This window comes from Podarcis vaucheri, assembly GCF_965113315.1.
Source record: "Podarcis vaucheri genome assembly, chromosome: 4".
In the NCBI taxonomy this organism is placed as follows: domain Eukaryota; kingdom Metazoa; phylum Chordata; class Lepidosauria; order Squamata; family Lacertidae; genus Podarcis; species Podarcis vaucheri.
Window position 1 is genome coordinate 59,909,596 of NC_138762.1, and position 16,331 is coordinate 59,925,926.

A 16,331-nucleotide genomic window follows, 5' to 3' on the forward strand; every position below is an offset into this window, starting at 1 on the left:
TTCAAGGTTCAGGGTAAGTAACTGATACTCACCCACTTTATCAGAATGTCATAACAGAACGATACTTCATACTGCAAACATGCCTTCACCCTCATCATATAAATGAAACATCACCATACCAGGGTGGCAGTAATGTTTTTAAACAAGCATTTCTCATTCAAAAAAATTACGAGTGTTCATTAATCAAGGTAATCAACTAAACAAGCAAACCAAGAACTCCAATGGCATCACAATGCAAGATGAACTATAAAAACTAGTGCTAGAGCGACCAATGCATGCATTTACAGTCTTAAAAAAAGTCAGTTTTGTTGATGCACAAACAACTTTATTTTATTTCTCTTCTAAACAATAAATAACCAAACTAAACGGCTTGGAATTATTTCTAAGAAAAAATTGTATGATATCTCTAACTTGCAAATTATAAAATTGACTCGTTGTGCATAAGCTACCCTTTTCCAAGGCTCAAGAACTATAATGGCTGCAATACTATTTATGCTTGGAAAGATTTAAGGATGTCGATAGAGATATAATTTCTGAAAACTGTATTAAACAAAACCTATTCAAAAAGACCACCATACAGCTTTTCAGATTCAGAAATAAGCAAGCCTGCAGCTAGAGGCCTTACAAAAAACAAAAACAAAAACCAATTACAGAGATTATTGGCACCTCATATAAAAAGGAGAGAGAGAAAGAGAAACCACCCAAAAGGGCACTGCAGATCTGTCAGTATCAAATAAAGCTGTTTAAAAGCTGCATATAAATAACAAATGTTCAGTGTTAAGAGATGGCAGTGGAAGATACTAACGAAATGCAAACAAAATCATTATTTCTAAATTACAGCTTCAAAATATTTAAGAATACTGAAGTCTTTCTACAGTACCACTATATTCTGCACAATTTCAGAACAGCAGCATATCAAAAAATACAAAACATAATATTTGCCAGGACCATTTAGCATAGCACATGAAAAGCTATGTCGATGACCCAGAACATGAAGATAGGTAATGCAAAAATAATAAAGAACATGAAGATAGGTAATGCAAAAATAATAAAGAAAGCATCTGTCAGAAAGCTGCATATTTAATTACCAAAGCTCATACATGAACCACCTATTCATCTTGAACAATCCTGCATATCTGCCCCACAAATTAAACACAGAAATTCCCTTCTGAAGTATTCAATAAAAAACAGCTACGTAGAAAAACAAAGCTTTTTTTGTCAAAAGGCTAACAGTTTACCGTCTCTAGCACTATAAGCAACAAATACATCACATTAAATATCCAGCTCCAAATCTCTGCAGCAAGCCGAAGCTACCAAACATCTGCACCTCGTACAAATATTGCAGTACTGAAGCTGGCTGCTGCTGTGTGAAATAGTTATTATGCAGGAGAGGCCACTGCAGTTCAGAGACGACATACAATACCTCAAGGCAGACATCAGTCTACAGAAAGTCAAATCACGAGTAAGAGGATTTACCTACAAGGCACTAATCTGAATGTTTAAACGTGGTGGCATCTTTTTAAGCACAGCAGCAAGTCAATGACATACTTTTGATTTGTATGGAATTATGATTGTGCAATTAATCAGCAGACTTCTTCAGAGCCCTTTGCTGCTGATGTGATTGTGGTAAAAGTCAATGACGTGACCTTTACAAAGAATTGTAAATTCAGTGTTTGTGTGTCTACAAAGCTACTACCACACACAGAAGCAGTCTCCTATGGCATTACACATGTTTAACAATTCACTCAGGACTACACAGTCTATTTCTTCAGGATTTTATTTTATATCAAGAGGCTTCAAAATGACACACAGTAGTACTTAAAAGAAGAAGAAATATTAGAAAAGTTACTGGAAAACCTTTTGATTTTTACATACACATAAACTATAGATATTCTGAAACTGTAATTTTATTATATTTTTCATCCCTAAACTGCTGCAAAATTTCATAATAGGTAGTTTAAAAGTCTATGTTACACAAGTCAAGCCATCATTAGAAACCTGACAATTCTGACATGAACTTACCATAGGACAGCATTAACCCAGCTGAGTATAACTCTTAGAGCTGTCTTTTCTAACTGTATGACCTAGGTGTGATGCTGAGAAATGTCTTTTGTTGAGATAACTAGGACACAGAAAGCCTTGCGTAATCAAAGTGCTGGCAAATAGCCAAGGCTCCATCTGACAGGCATGTTGAGAGTAAGGGTGGGAGGACGTGCAGCACGCGCTGCTAAGTCAACTCATTAGTTTGCTCTCCAGAGTCCTTCAAAATCGGAATTAATTCATCTTTCTAAAAGAAAGGAGGCTTGTAAGGCGTAAGCGCTCTCTTTCACTCTACGCTGCACAATCCAAACAGAATAATCGACTACATAAGCAAGACAAAAGAAGTTGAACAAAGTACTTAATTTGCATAATATGAATAAAACAGGCCTGGTCCAAATGACCACATGCTAGACCATATATTTTCCCCATACTTGCAAAATTCCATGCATATAATGACAATGTAGTAGAGCACTTGGATAATAGTTTTGTTGAACACTGGTAGTTATTAAGTGCCAGCAAAAGAGAATTAATTTTGTTATGAGAGGCAAGAGTTTCAGGTGAAAGAAGTTTGCTAACTCCATGCTCTAGCTCAGGAGTTGCCAACATGACACCCATGGACACCAACATGCCTGACAGTTTCTCCTATGGTGCCCACAAAACATCTCAGTAAAGATCCCCTTTAAAAATCTACAGTACACGAGACTTCCTGCTCAGTTCCTGTTTGCATTGGCTTGGTCTGTCCTGCACTGAATGCTAACTGCATGCCAGACTGGACACCTACCTCATTTCCATTATGAAGAAAAGTACAAAGAACTTCTCTCTGTGAGTTAAGTGTGCTGGTAGCTGATGTAACTGCCTTTTCCTATTGATTTTATATTTTATTTTTTGGGTGGGGGGTGAGAAGGGGCATGGCTGGATCATTTTGCGGTCTGTGTTTTTCTGTTCTTTTAAATGTGTTTGCCTTTTTTTGAGATGGGCACCGAATCTGCTACTGGCAACCCATGCTCTAGCTTTTAATGCTACATCTTTCTTTATTCCATGTCTCTTATCCTCACATTGTGCCCCCAACATTCAGGGTCTCACAAAGTTATTCTCATACACCATCCCTACAAAGCAGCCAACAGCAGTGGACTTATTATGGACATAGTGAAGTCCTTTGCAGACATTACTTTTCCCAGGAAGCAACTTTTAATTGTGCAATATAATCACTTCTGGTTATTCAGGTAAGAAGTCAGCAGACTGAACACTTGCCAACGTTGTGCTTCTCTCCCCAATAGGCTACATACAAATGCAACTGTACTACTGCGTAACTGCCCCATCTCCAGCTTTGAGAGCAGTTCTCAAAATACTTTTTAAGTCATAGGCAACTGGCGCATACAGGAGTTGGATTTTCCACCCAGTTTAAAGGGTTTCCCATACTTGAGGTATGGGCAGGCCTCCACAAAGCTTAACTTGTGATAGATAAGAGAGAATAATTACCGGGGGGGAAGGAAACAAAAAATAGCTCGCCAGAAATTATTCATTTGGAGAGAGAGAAAGCAGTGAACTGCTGAGGTGCTCATTCTGCAGTGGATGGGAGGCCCTGCCCAACTACCCAATATGAAGGAAAAGGAAAATGGGTCTGCACAACACAACATCAATCCACAGAGCTGTCCTGCACATACACACTTCCCCACGAAAGACTGCAAAAATGCCACAAAGTAGACTTTCAATGAAAATATTGTACAGTTTCATTTTAATGATTAGGATAGTCATATTTAATACCTTTTATGGTACATTTTACTTTATATGCGGACTTGTCATACTTTAATAATCCTTATATTACAAAATATATGATAGACAGGTTCAATATAAACTGCTGGAAAATCAGTCATGCTCACCTTCCAGTAATAAAAAATCCTTTAAAATGTACCTCATACAAGTCATGAACACCTTCTCAATATGATAAATCTTACACAAGGTTTCTATAAGTCAAAATACTTTAAGTCTATACAGTCATTATGTGGCTCTCAAAACTCTATACATGATGAAATAGGACTTGGACACACCCTCCCATAGTTCCATGTGCATAGAGAGTTTAAAAGCTAAATTTGCAACATCTCACATTTAATTTGAAGCAGGATCTCCATGAAATGCAAGATAGATCCCAGCTGATAGCAAACTCCTGGTCTCATTCCGAGGCAGAAACCCAGGTGCCAAGTAATAACGGAACAGGTGAAATGAAAGTGAAGGAAACTAATACACTCTCTTGTAGTGCAATGAAAATCAAGTCCAATATGAAGAAAATGTTAGCTATCATTTAAAAGGGAGACACTTACCTTAAAACTGGACTCAAAATCTGTGTTCACTTTGAACATAAGCCCAAGTCGTAAATGAATTTCCTTGGCGCGGCAAAAGCTGGGATCAACATAAAGCACCTCCCGAAATGCTTTAATTGCCCTGGGGGAAAAGAACACACACTGAAATGTTTAATCCAGAATATTCTTAAAGGGCATCTGAGAAGACCAACTCATTATCCCTTGAAGAAAATGACTCAGAAAGAAAGTGCAAAGGAATTCTGACAATTCACAGTCATACCCAGATATAAAATTAAAACATGTACCTCTATTCCTCTAAGACACCTTAAGTAATAAAATATTGAATAGCGGTAATATACTTACAAACAGAGTGTTTACATTGGTTCATTGAGTTTAAAAACCATTTTAGACTTTTTAATATTTTAATTTTAGAATAATAATCTGCTGAATATATAATTAAATACAGTGGTAGCTCAGGTTACATACGCTTCAGGTTACATACGCTTCAGGTTACAGACTCCCCTAACCCAGAAATAGTGCTTCAGGTTAAGAACTTTGCTTCAGGATAGGAACAGAAATTGTGCTCTGCTCTGGCAGCGTGGCGGCAGCGGGAGGCTCCATTAGCTAAAGTGGTGCTTCAGGTTAAGAACAGTTTCAGGTTAAGAATTAAGTACTTAACCCGAGGTACCACTGTACTAGTAACAAATGAATAGCAGGCCTTAAGTGTCCACATCATCAAGAAGAGAAAGATTTAAATCAAGTTTCCTATTTTCTAATTCATGTATTCTGATAAAAATGTGCATATTAATTGGTTGCTATAGCAATTAAAATATTCACTTACAACTAAATGGTAGATTTTATAATGCTAGGAACATACCGTATTTTCTGGCATATAAGACGACTGGGTGTATAAGACGACCCCCAACTTTTCCAGTTAAAATATAGAGTTTGGGATATACTCGCCATATAAGACTACCCCCGCCTGCAACCAACTAGAGGCAGCCAGTCTTTTCATCCCTGTACGCACACTGCAGCTCTCGCAGGAGCCTCACACCGCAGTCTCACAGGAGGATCGGGGGGAGGGGCGGGCGTAGGGGAAGACTTCAAAGCCCCGCTTGCCTCATCCCTCCTCCATCCTTGGCGGCAGCCAGACCCTTGGAGCAGTGCCCCCCAATGCTGGGCTAGAGGTGGTGAGGGTGTTTTTGGCACTCGCCAAGCGTCTCTTCAGATGGGATGGGAGGGGAAGTTGCGGGGGTGTGGGGAGAGAAAGGAGAGCGGCCGGCAGAGCAATGACTGTCGGCTGGGAAATGAAAGTCAAGCCTCGAAACACCCCCCCCCCGCCTCTGGTCCTCCTCATGGGGTGGGGTGGGGGTGGAGAGGAGGGGGGGGACTGGCCAGCAGCCGGGGCTGCCGGCGACACCAGCGGGCTCCCCGTGCACTCCGTGCCCCTCTTGTCACGTTTGTGGTTTGGGACAAGGCGGCAAGTCTGTGCATCAAGAAAAGCCCCGCGCCCTCGAGCCCCACCGCAGACCGCGGACAGCACGGGCCCCGACTCCCAACGCCGCTTTGCTCGCCGCTCCTTGGAGCGAGGGAGATGGGCCCAAAGCTTCAAGGCGAGGAGCGGGCACAGGCCGGAGCCCCCCAACCTAAAGCCCGCCAAGCGCCACCAGGGGCAGAGCGCGCACCCCTCCGCTGCCTCTGCCATCACAGCAGCAGCCCGAGGCAAGGCGATCGAGCCTCGATCGGCCGTCCAGCAAAGCAGCAGGCTGCGCTCACCGACTCCCTCTCCTCCTTCCCAACAGGTGACTCCGCATCGCCACAATCATACCTGGCATATAAGACGACCCCCGACTTTTGAGAAGATTTTCCTGGGTTAAAAGGTTGTCTTATACACCAGAACATACGGTAATTCTACCATTTTGGTCAAATTGCTCATATGCTTTTCCCACTACAATACATCTTCTTAGGGTATGAAGACATTGGGAAGTGAATGGATTTTGTTTGTCTCCCTCTGTAACATGTAAGGTCAGTAAACCAAGTCACTCACTTGAAGATTTAATACCCAGAACTTTTGAAGCTACAACACATGATGCAACAAGATGTTAGAAGTAGAAAGTATGCTCATCCACTTACCACTGAAATGCATTATAATGGAAGTAGACCAAGCCAAGGCCATACAAAAAGGCAGCATTCTGTAAAAGAAAACACATTTTTAACTGACAGACATAAATGAATGCCTGCATTTTTCTAGGAAAGTATCAAAAACTGTACTGTAGTACAAAATGATATTTCAGGCACTGCTTGGCAGAATGAATGGTGATCAGAATAAAATGTTACTCATATTAGCAAATTTTACAGTATTGCTACATTACTGAAATAATGGAGCATGTGAATTGATAGATCAATAGCATTTCTCATTCATTTAAATTGAAACAATGACAAACTGCTGTCATAATCCAACTTGCAATCTAGTGGCCTGCTTTCCTTAGACAGAGGATATGTTTAAAAACTGTGGGGTGACAAGAGACACCCGTAAGATACAGGAAAGAATTGCAGTCAAATGAAAGAATCTCAAGGTTAAACGACACACTGTTTTATTATCTTAAATATTCTCTCTGTTGACTAGGTATGTACTCTGGAATAGCCATACTTTGCTTATACACCTTTCATGGACCTTCCTCATGGCACCATTATTTAATTATTGTTCCAATGTCTCCATTGAAAACTGCCTAGAAGCCAGTTAGTACTCTTGCAGCTATATTGTGTACCAACTGGAACCACGTGCTACAGACATATTGCCAGTACTTTTTTTTATATATAAAATATTTATTAAAGTTTCACAAATTATACAAACACAACAATACAAACAAACACAAACAAAAAAAGAACAAGTATAATTTCAAACCCTTATTTTCTTATAACTTACTTCTCCGACCTCCTCATACCTCCCCTTTCTGCATTCCAATTTCAAATTTTAATTCAGCAAATCCTCACCCTTAAATTTATCTAATTTTTAACCTTTCTTTTCTTTTAACTTAATCCTTACAACTGTAATCCACTTAATTTCTAAACCAGCATCATTCTAACATTCATTAATTTTACAATGTTTCTTAAGATAGTTCTTAAATTTCTTCCAATCTTCTTCCGCCGTCTCTTTTCCCTGGTCTCGGATTCTGCCGGTCATTTCTGCCAGTCCCATATAGTCTATCACCTTCATCTGCCATTCTTCCAAGGTGGGTAGATCTTGTGTCTTCCAATACTTTGTGATGAGTATTCTTGCTGCTGTTGTAGCATACATAAAAAATGTTCTGTCTTTCTTTAACACCAATTGGCCGGCCATGCCCAGGAGAAAGGCCTCTGGTTTCTTAAGAAACGTATATTTAAATACCTTTTTCATTTCATTATATATCATTTCCCAGAAAGCCTTAATCTTTGGGCACGTCCACCAAAGGTGAAAGAATGTACCTTCCGTTTCTTTACATTTCCAACATTTGTTATCAGGCAAATGATAGATTTTTGCAAGCTTGACCGGGGTCATGTACCGCCTATAAATCATTTTCATAATATTTTCTCATATTGCCAGTACTTTATCACCTTCACTGGCTCACACACAAAACCTAAGATCATCAATGAATGCCCTTCTCCGAGTGCTCAAACTGCCCTAAAGAAGGAAACTAAGTACCATATTGACCTTCCTGTGGAAGGACTTCTGCTTGCAAAATGGGGGTTCCCCTACTGCCCTTGCATATTTGGCTAGGGAGGAGGGCAGGAGATCTCCCAGAACAGGGTCAGTAGGAGAGGGTGGGATCATTCCATCTCACAAGTTGAATTCCACCCTCTGTATTTACTCAGCCATTGCAGCTTCTATGGAAAGCAAAGTTGTTTTGGCAATTGTAACTAGAAGAAAATGTCTTTAGTTCTGACTCCAGAAACAGCATTACCCTCCCTACAAGTTTATGCATCTCAAAGTAACACGTACTCTCAACCACCCAAGAAAGGGCTGCACATAGTTCGACAACCAGTGTTCTCTGACCCTCCAACGTAAGCTGAAGATTAGAAGTGAGTTAACACAACTATACTATATTGAATAGTGCACACTTCCTTTTTAATGAGTCAGGCCAAAGATATAAAGCAGTGGTAGTATGGAGACCCATTTATGCAATGGGTGGATGAACTAAAACAAACACCAGGGTTGATGTGGATGCAGGAAACAAACAACAGAGAACACTAGAGAGAAGAGACATATATCCATAGACAGATGTAAGACAAAGAAGTTGTGAGACAAAAGAAGAAGGTTAAGAAGAACAGCACAATTTGCTTTTAAAAGCAATAGCTCATCTTTCCAGTCTCCTAACACCTCACCTAAGTGTTTAAAAAGAGAAGATTCAGAGGGTCAAGCATGACAACCTGTCATTTACAGAACTCTGTATCTACTGCTCAGCACTAACAGCAGCTGTCATAAGAACATAAGAGCAGCCTGCTGGAGCAGTCTAAACAGTGGCCAAGCAGATGCCTATGGGAAGACAGGAAGCAGGAATAAGTGCAACAATGCTCTCCCAACATATGATTCCCAATAACTGGTATTGAAAGGCATAATGCACATCACTTGACACTTGCTTACACTGAATCACATTTACCATTTTTAATTCCGCTTTACCTACTCTGGAAAGATGCCTTCAGAGTGCCTCACATATCTCTTTTTGTTTTAATCAGCTTGAATAATTCTGCATCATCAATGAACTCCACTTCCTACATCACTCCATTGGGAGAACCATCCATTTTTACTTAATCTCCACTTCCTTAACCAGCTACTGCTCTATCCACCTTCATTCTCGCTCTCCTGATACTGAGACCAGGATAGAATGAAACATGTAAAGAGTATATAAATGTAAGTCAGACCTGAGGAGGGGTACAGAGAAGACCAGGAAACATCCCCCAATTTAGTAACTCCAACAAAAATTCAGCCAAACAACGCTCTACTTGACTCAACAGTTTCTGATATAAATCAGTATAATTAAATAATGGGATGGTTTTTCATATAATTGATATCAGTTCTATTCAAGCAACAAATTTTATTTACATGAATTCATGAGCCACACTTCAATAACAGGACTGTAAAGGTTGCATACAATTTCAAAACAATAAAATCAAGAAGAAAATCACAGTAGCTACAGCATGACCAAGGTGGCCTTCACTGGCCAGCAGCCATTTATCTTCAGATGACAGGTGCTACTGGTGAAAGAGGTTCTCAGATGAATGAAGAATATGGGCAGAGCACTTTGAATTGTGTTCTGAAACAAACTGGCAAAAAATACCACTTGTGAGATGTATTCCATATAGCCAGTCCCAGTTAAAATTTCGGTAGTCGTAGGTTATATTGAATGCACTGCAGTACCTCATAATGCTTTTGTTATTTATTATAAAGATGTTATACTCTGCCTTTCCATACATCATTAAGCTAACAACAACAGAGATAAAGATAAGATTACAATGGTTGTTGAACTAGCTTTGTATTATCGTACTTCTTTCTAGAACAAAATAGATTCAAAGATTCATAGGATTGTAGAGTTGGAAGGGACCGGGGGTGATCTAGTCCAACCCCCTGCAATACAGGAATCTGTTGCCTAATTTGGGTCTCGAACCCACGACCCTGAAATGAAGAGTCTCATGCTCTACATCTTTGCACTCTTTGACTGCCGAAGATGAGCAGTGTTTCGAATCTATCAGTCTGTATTTCTCTATAGCATAAACATATCCTGGGCATTATAAAGAGGTACAATTGAGAGCCTCTGCCAATATGTAATGAATATGTGCAATATTCATTACATATTCAACAGAATTCTTAAAGCGTTACCATGGTAAAGTGTTATTTAGTTCATAATCATGGTCATGAAATTTAAACCAGGGTAGGTATTATTCAAGAAAAGTGTGCTATACAAATTTTCAACTCTTCTCATTCTAAATCCTGGAGATTTGTAACAAGAAGACATCCTATTAAAATCAGTTTTACAGCATCTATAAAGCCCAAAAGAGGTTAAGCCCTATTTCAACAAGTTCCAGCTGCAATTCAGGACACTTTGTTACCACTTCCACACATACATGGTTCAGCAAAAGAGGTCATGTGGGCATACAATAAGCAAAACTATTTCCTCTGATATAAAACTTAAAGAGCCCATGCAAGGATTTATAGAAGCAATGAATGCTCCATATCTTCTGCCAATATGAACACCCGGGGGGGGTGCGTTCCTACTAATTGTGTGAGGAATCCCCCAAAGCTAGGTCATCAAGACAAAATAAAGTATTGCTGGAGAAAGAAATCGGGAAGCATCCAGTAGATAGGTGCTGTAATAATAAATTACTACAACTGCTTTCAAACTGACTACGTAAGTGCATTTTCAGGTTGCACAGATAAACATTCTTGAAATCTTAATCAATCTTGAAGTTTACCACTTATCTGGTTCTGCCCCCCCCAAGTGAAATTGCGTAAAATGGGGAGCACCCTCTAAAAAAGCCTCTAAATACCCAATTCAAAATATCTAGAGTTGAAGCTCTGGGGCTGGCTGGAGGATGTGCTGGAAGGCGGCTACACTACCCCTCTACCCCATGCGTCAGCTGTTACACAGGGACGCTGAGCAGCCTAAACAAAGCCCTGCAACATGTCAGGTCTCTTCGGGACTTCCTCCACCCTCACCCTCTTTGGGCTCCAGAAAGAGTCTCGTCGTGAACCACTAGGACTCTCCCAATTTTCCACCTCAATTTCCTAATATGATTCTCTTTCTTTCCTGGCGCCGCGCATATACACTGTTGAGTAGAACACATGAAGGTGGGGGGGGGGGTCATACAAGAGATACATGAGTTGCAGCAATATACATTATGAAAAGATTTTGAAGTTCCCAAGTCTCTTTCCTGTATTTCTCTTTTACCCTTCAAGTATTTTTGAACCAAATCAATTTTGATCAACTGCTACAGTCACTTTTGTGTGTTTATAGAATGACATAATTAGCAGCAGAATAATACAACACTGAATTCTCAACTATCTCTGGAGAATGGATTCTTAATTATTTCTCTAGGCACTCAAGTGAGACTGCTACCTGGAAGATTTTTATTGCATAAGATGTTCCATCCAGATTCATATATAAACAGTTTTACTCTAAGGGAATGTATAAGAACCACGATGATAAACAGTACAGCTCTCCCTTACACTGTGCAAAATTGATTGTATCATTATCAGATACTGAAACCTTTTCACATGTCGGAATGGGCACTTTCCTAAGACCACCAAGTATGTGATGTGAGTCTCTGAGCTACTTTTCTAAGAAAAGCAACCAATATGTTTAACTAATTATATATTGTGCATTTTGAAAATGAGAAGGGAGAGAAGCCCAGAAAGAGCCTCAATTATTGCTATATTGTTACAAAATATATCAGATGCATACCCTACATGTAAATACTATAAATTAGAACAGTATCTCCTTCTGAAGATGAAGGCACTGAAAGCAACATAATAATGTGACTGCATTTCAACATCTGTTGCCTGAGGGGATATCCATGAGAAGAGAAATGCTTTCCCATTATCTTCACCCAGTTTGCAAGAGATGTAGGAAGTGTGGTGTCACTGATAGATCAGGCCAAAGTACAAGTCATACTGATCATCATCCTGAATGGAAGATAATGCTAAAAAGAATGCTTTTATGCGGAATTTTTGGTTTTGGGGTTTTTATATTTTTTTATTGTTTGTTGTTATGTCTTTTGTAATCTTTTCTCTTGTTAAAATTCAATAAAATATTATTTTTTAAAAAAAGATAATGCTAAAAAGAAATGGCTTATGAAATACATAGCCCACCTAGTTTTCAGTATCATGAGTATATTTTAATAAAGCTCTTAAATGTGTGGAAAAATATGTTTTGAAGTACAGTGTGTCTCTGGAAATTCTAGTTAAGTACAAAACACCTAGAAAACACCTACTCAGTTTTACGGAGTGTAAAGATGTGTATTCTAAAAGGAGTCTTTAAATCAGAGTTACATTCACAATTTACAGGCTTAGACAGATTTATGGGCAGCATACACTATTTCTACAAGCTCTGCATGAACAGTTAATTTTACAAAATTTGATGAGATCCCACTACCTATCGTTGGCATTTCTAATCGGTACTTTCTGAAGTAATAGATATAAGTGGAATGAACCAAAAATTCACAGTAATCCCATTATTTTTAATGCAGACTTCACCTTGCAATTTCAATTTAGTTGTACAACATGGCTGCATAAGGCGAAGGTGGGGAACCGCTGACCCTCTAGATTTTGCTGAACTACAGCTCTCATCAGCCCTAGCAGGCATGGTCAGTGGCTATGGATGATGGGACTTGTAGTTCTGCAACATCTGGAGGGCCAAAGGTTCCCCACACCTGACCTAAGATAATACCTGCGACATTTCAAAGTCCTCCAAATCAAATACTTCAAGGTAAGAAGTATTACAGGCAATATCCAACTAAGTCATACTGTGAGTACACCAACTGAAATCAAGTTACTTAAATCCACAAATTCCTATGGGTCTACTCCAAATATGACTAACAGCAGATATTACCCTGTAGAGCAAACTTTGAATTTTAGAAGGATACTTTACTTATGGTCAATGTCTGCTTCGTTGCCAAGTGCCAATTCTCACTGCAAAATATGCCATTCAATACTTTGAGATACACCTCCAATACCTCTGTTCATTTAGTTATATACGTGTAGTACACTCAATGAATGGGGTACTGGAGGCTAATCTCCAAGTAATGTGGAACCCCTAAATTTGGAAGGAACAAATGTCACTTCACCTTACACTGTTACTTTACAACGTAACAGTGGAAACCAAAGAACAGCACCAATGCTCTAAGTGGATATGAAGGTCCCACCATCCAAAAATTCACTTATCTCCACGAAACTCTACTATAAGCTCTGCAGTCACTTATACCAACAGACTATTTTCTTAGTTCCTTGCTTGTTTGTGCTTTGCTGGTTTGAGGCAGCCATTTTCCAGCAGAAACTATGGAGGGAGGGGTGAAATTAATGAAGAACCAAAACAAAGTACATATTTTATTGGCATCAACACCTAATGACACCCCTCTTTTCATGTTCTTTCCCTGTCTTGCAAATGCAGCTTTTAAAAATGTAACTTCTTCCAAAATCACAAATGTGCAGGCAAAATTAAAATAAATCAATTTATAAGCTCTATTCAATAAGAATGCAAAAAGTCTTAACTTGTTAAGCCAAATCTAGCATTAATATTTTGTGCACCATACGCCACAGTAGTTACTGTTTTCTTTATTCAGAGTGGCAGATCATATCAACCCATTTTTTTAAAATCACCTCAAAACCAGAACCACTGCAGAAGATAGGTACATTCATCACCATTGTGACTTAAGTTGAGCTGGTATCTTAAAATTCAAACATACACAATCCAGTAATTTAAAGCTCCAACATAACTGAATGATTCGGAGTATATATGATTGTATATATGATCAAACAAATTTTAATTGTGTTTTGAGACACCCTGAATGCCTAATATTGAGGCAAAAAATAGAAATGCTTTAATAAATATATATTTTATTGCGGGGGTCGAAGCCTAGGAGCTGACTTCTATGACACAGGCAGAAACCTGTGTCCACACTGGGTAGTTGAAGTGTCAATCACCAGACAAGCAGAAAATCCCAACACCCATCTGCTGCCCCTTGCCAGTTCTAAGGTGGAGAAGGACAGCATGAGTACTTCAATTTATCATTGACCCTATCCTGTGTTCTGAAGATGCTGTCTAAAATCAGGGACCATACCACCAAGGCCATCCAAAATTGGTTGACCCTCTATGAAGGAAAATAACTGCAAGTTAACTTGGTAAAGAATAATACACTGTACAACAACAATGAACGCAGAAAAGAAGATGGTTTAAGAAAATGCTGCCCAGTAAATTTTAGCAGCAGTCTTAGGTTATCTACTGCTGAACACTTCAGACCTGAAACAAGCAAAAACAAAAAGCAGGCACAGCCAGCTACATAATACCATCACTGAAGTTTGAGCTATGGTAAACAACAGTGTAGACAAACAATATAGCAAAATATTGTGGCATTGATACATATAATCTACTATGTATAAAAACTGGAGTACTGTTTGAAACAAGATGACTTTTTAGAAGTATAATTTATACATACCTTCCAGTAGTCAGATTGTAAACTGTAGTACCTCTGGTATGCAGATAATGCTGCAACAGAAAGAATGTTTTTTAGAAAACAAACTCAAAATTTTAGTAGTTATAACAAGGTTATTTGCTGACTCCAGATATAATGATAAACCTTGATCAACATAGTTAACAGGACAAGATCTAACCATGGGAAGTGGTCTTCCTCCTCCCACCCCTCTTCTCTGGAGCACAAAGTCCTCTTTCCTGGTTATCTGTGTTTTAGGAAAAATGTTCACCAGGTTTTCTATTTAATCAAGGTCCAGAAACCATGGGTTAATGCTAAGTTCCATCTTTGGTTAAATGGAGACTCTGATTATCAGTACCAGTTAAATGCTTTACTACACTTAAAGGGGGTATTCATTCCCAAAACAGGAAAGGGGAGTGCTTATTTCTACAATGGGTTTCAATAGACAATCCTACGCATGTTTACTCAGAAGTAAGTTCCATTGTGTTCAATGGAATCTTGAATGAAAGAAAATATGTCTGCAGCAGTCCAATGTAGATCGCAACCTCACCCAAACATGTTATTTAACAGATATTTACAGTGATAAAGCCACAACACACCAGCCTAAAATCTTAAATCAAAACTGAATTGCTAGGAATAATAGAAGGATAAATGAAGAGTAGCTGTTTTTATGTACTGCCATAATTTAGGAGTTTGATTCAACACATACACACATTCTCAAAACTGGTTGCATACTTATACTCTGAGCAAAATAACCACACAATATAAACAGTGTTGATAGTTCTTTTACTTTCCTATCAGTATTTTTTTATTGCTCATCATTTCTACACAGTCATTATGAAGCACATTATGTCTCCTAGCTCAAGTCATCTGATGAAATTAACTCTTGTTAGTTGAAAGGCATAACATTAAATTGCATTTACTCGAACTATTTGGTGAGGATAGTTTTCAATCGAAATCTGTTCATCATGATACAGGCATCTAGGATATCTAAATCCCTCCATCCATACTCATAATGTTATGGGAAACCCAAATGCTTTCCTTTCCTTTATTTTTTAAAAAGCATAGTTGAAGTACTTTTCAAAAGCCAAGAATTTACGTATATAACAATCTGAATAGAATACAATCTATATGAAACGGATTTTTAAAAATGAAATTAAGTCTAAATTGGTTGCTTTAAAATAATTGTTTTTTAGACTTACAGTTATTGTTTTGGGGAATAATAAAGCAAAAATAGAACAAATTCTTACAGGCAATATCCAACCAAATATTCAGAGTAGACACATTTAAAATGATAAACTTAAGTTACTGTAATGAATGTTAGGCATCATCCTATATGACTAAAATAATACATCTTAAGAAGGAAATGGACACAAAATGTTAATTGAATAATTAGAATCTGTCTAGGTGTGGGGGAACCTCTGGCTTATGCAATGAATTTGGGCCGAAAGGTCTTCCTATTTGACCTGCATTTGGTCATTTCCCACAAAGCAAAACCATCTGTATCACTTCTGAGATCATGTGACATCAGGTGTCAGAAAGCAGGACTGGATTCCCTATGCATCAGCTGATGCATGGGAAATTAACTCTTCCTTGGTTCAGGTGCCCAGGTGGTGAACCCTCTCACGCACACAAACTTTGCAGAAAACAGAATTTAACTCCAGCGCCCATTAGCTAATGAGTGGGGTCTCAATCCTGTTGTCACTATCAATTCTCGCCTTGCTGGGCAACTCTGACAGGTGGGTGATAACCACTTGACATCATTATGACATCAGAAAGTTGAAAAGTGGGTAGTCCTGCCACCTGTCAAAGTTG

The 16,331-nt window shown here is 38.8% G+C and overlaps 1 protein-coding gene across 4 annotated transcripts in view; it reads right to left on the reverse strand.

Annotated features, from left to right (window-relative positions):
* Positions 1 to 16,331, reverse strand: part of KDM6A (lysine demethylase 6A) — a 107,555-nt gene that overhangs the window by 60,197 nt on the left and 31,027 nt on the right. For all 4 annotated transcript variants that reach the window (XM_082219814.1, XM_082219813.1, XM_082219816.1 and 1 more), the window contains exons 4-6: positions 14,523 to 14,572; positions 6,471 to 6,529; positions 4,359 to 4,479 (exon numbers count right to left, since the gene is read on the reverse strand). In XM_082219814.1, coding sequence (XP_082075940.1) covers positions 4,359 to 4,479; positions 6,471 to 6,529; positions 14,523 to 14,572 — 230 coding nt within the window. The remainder of the gene's footprint in view (positions 1 to 4,358; positions 4,480 to 6,470; positions 6,530 to 14,522; positions 14,573 to 16,331) is intronic.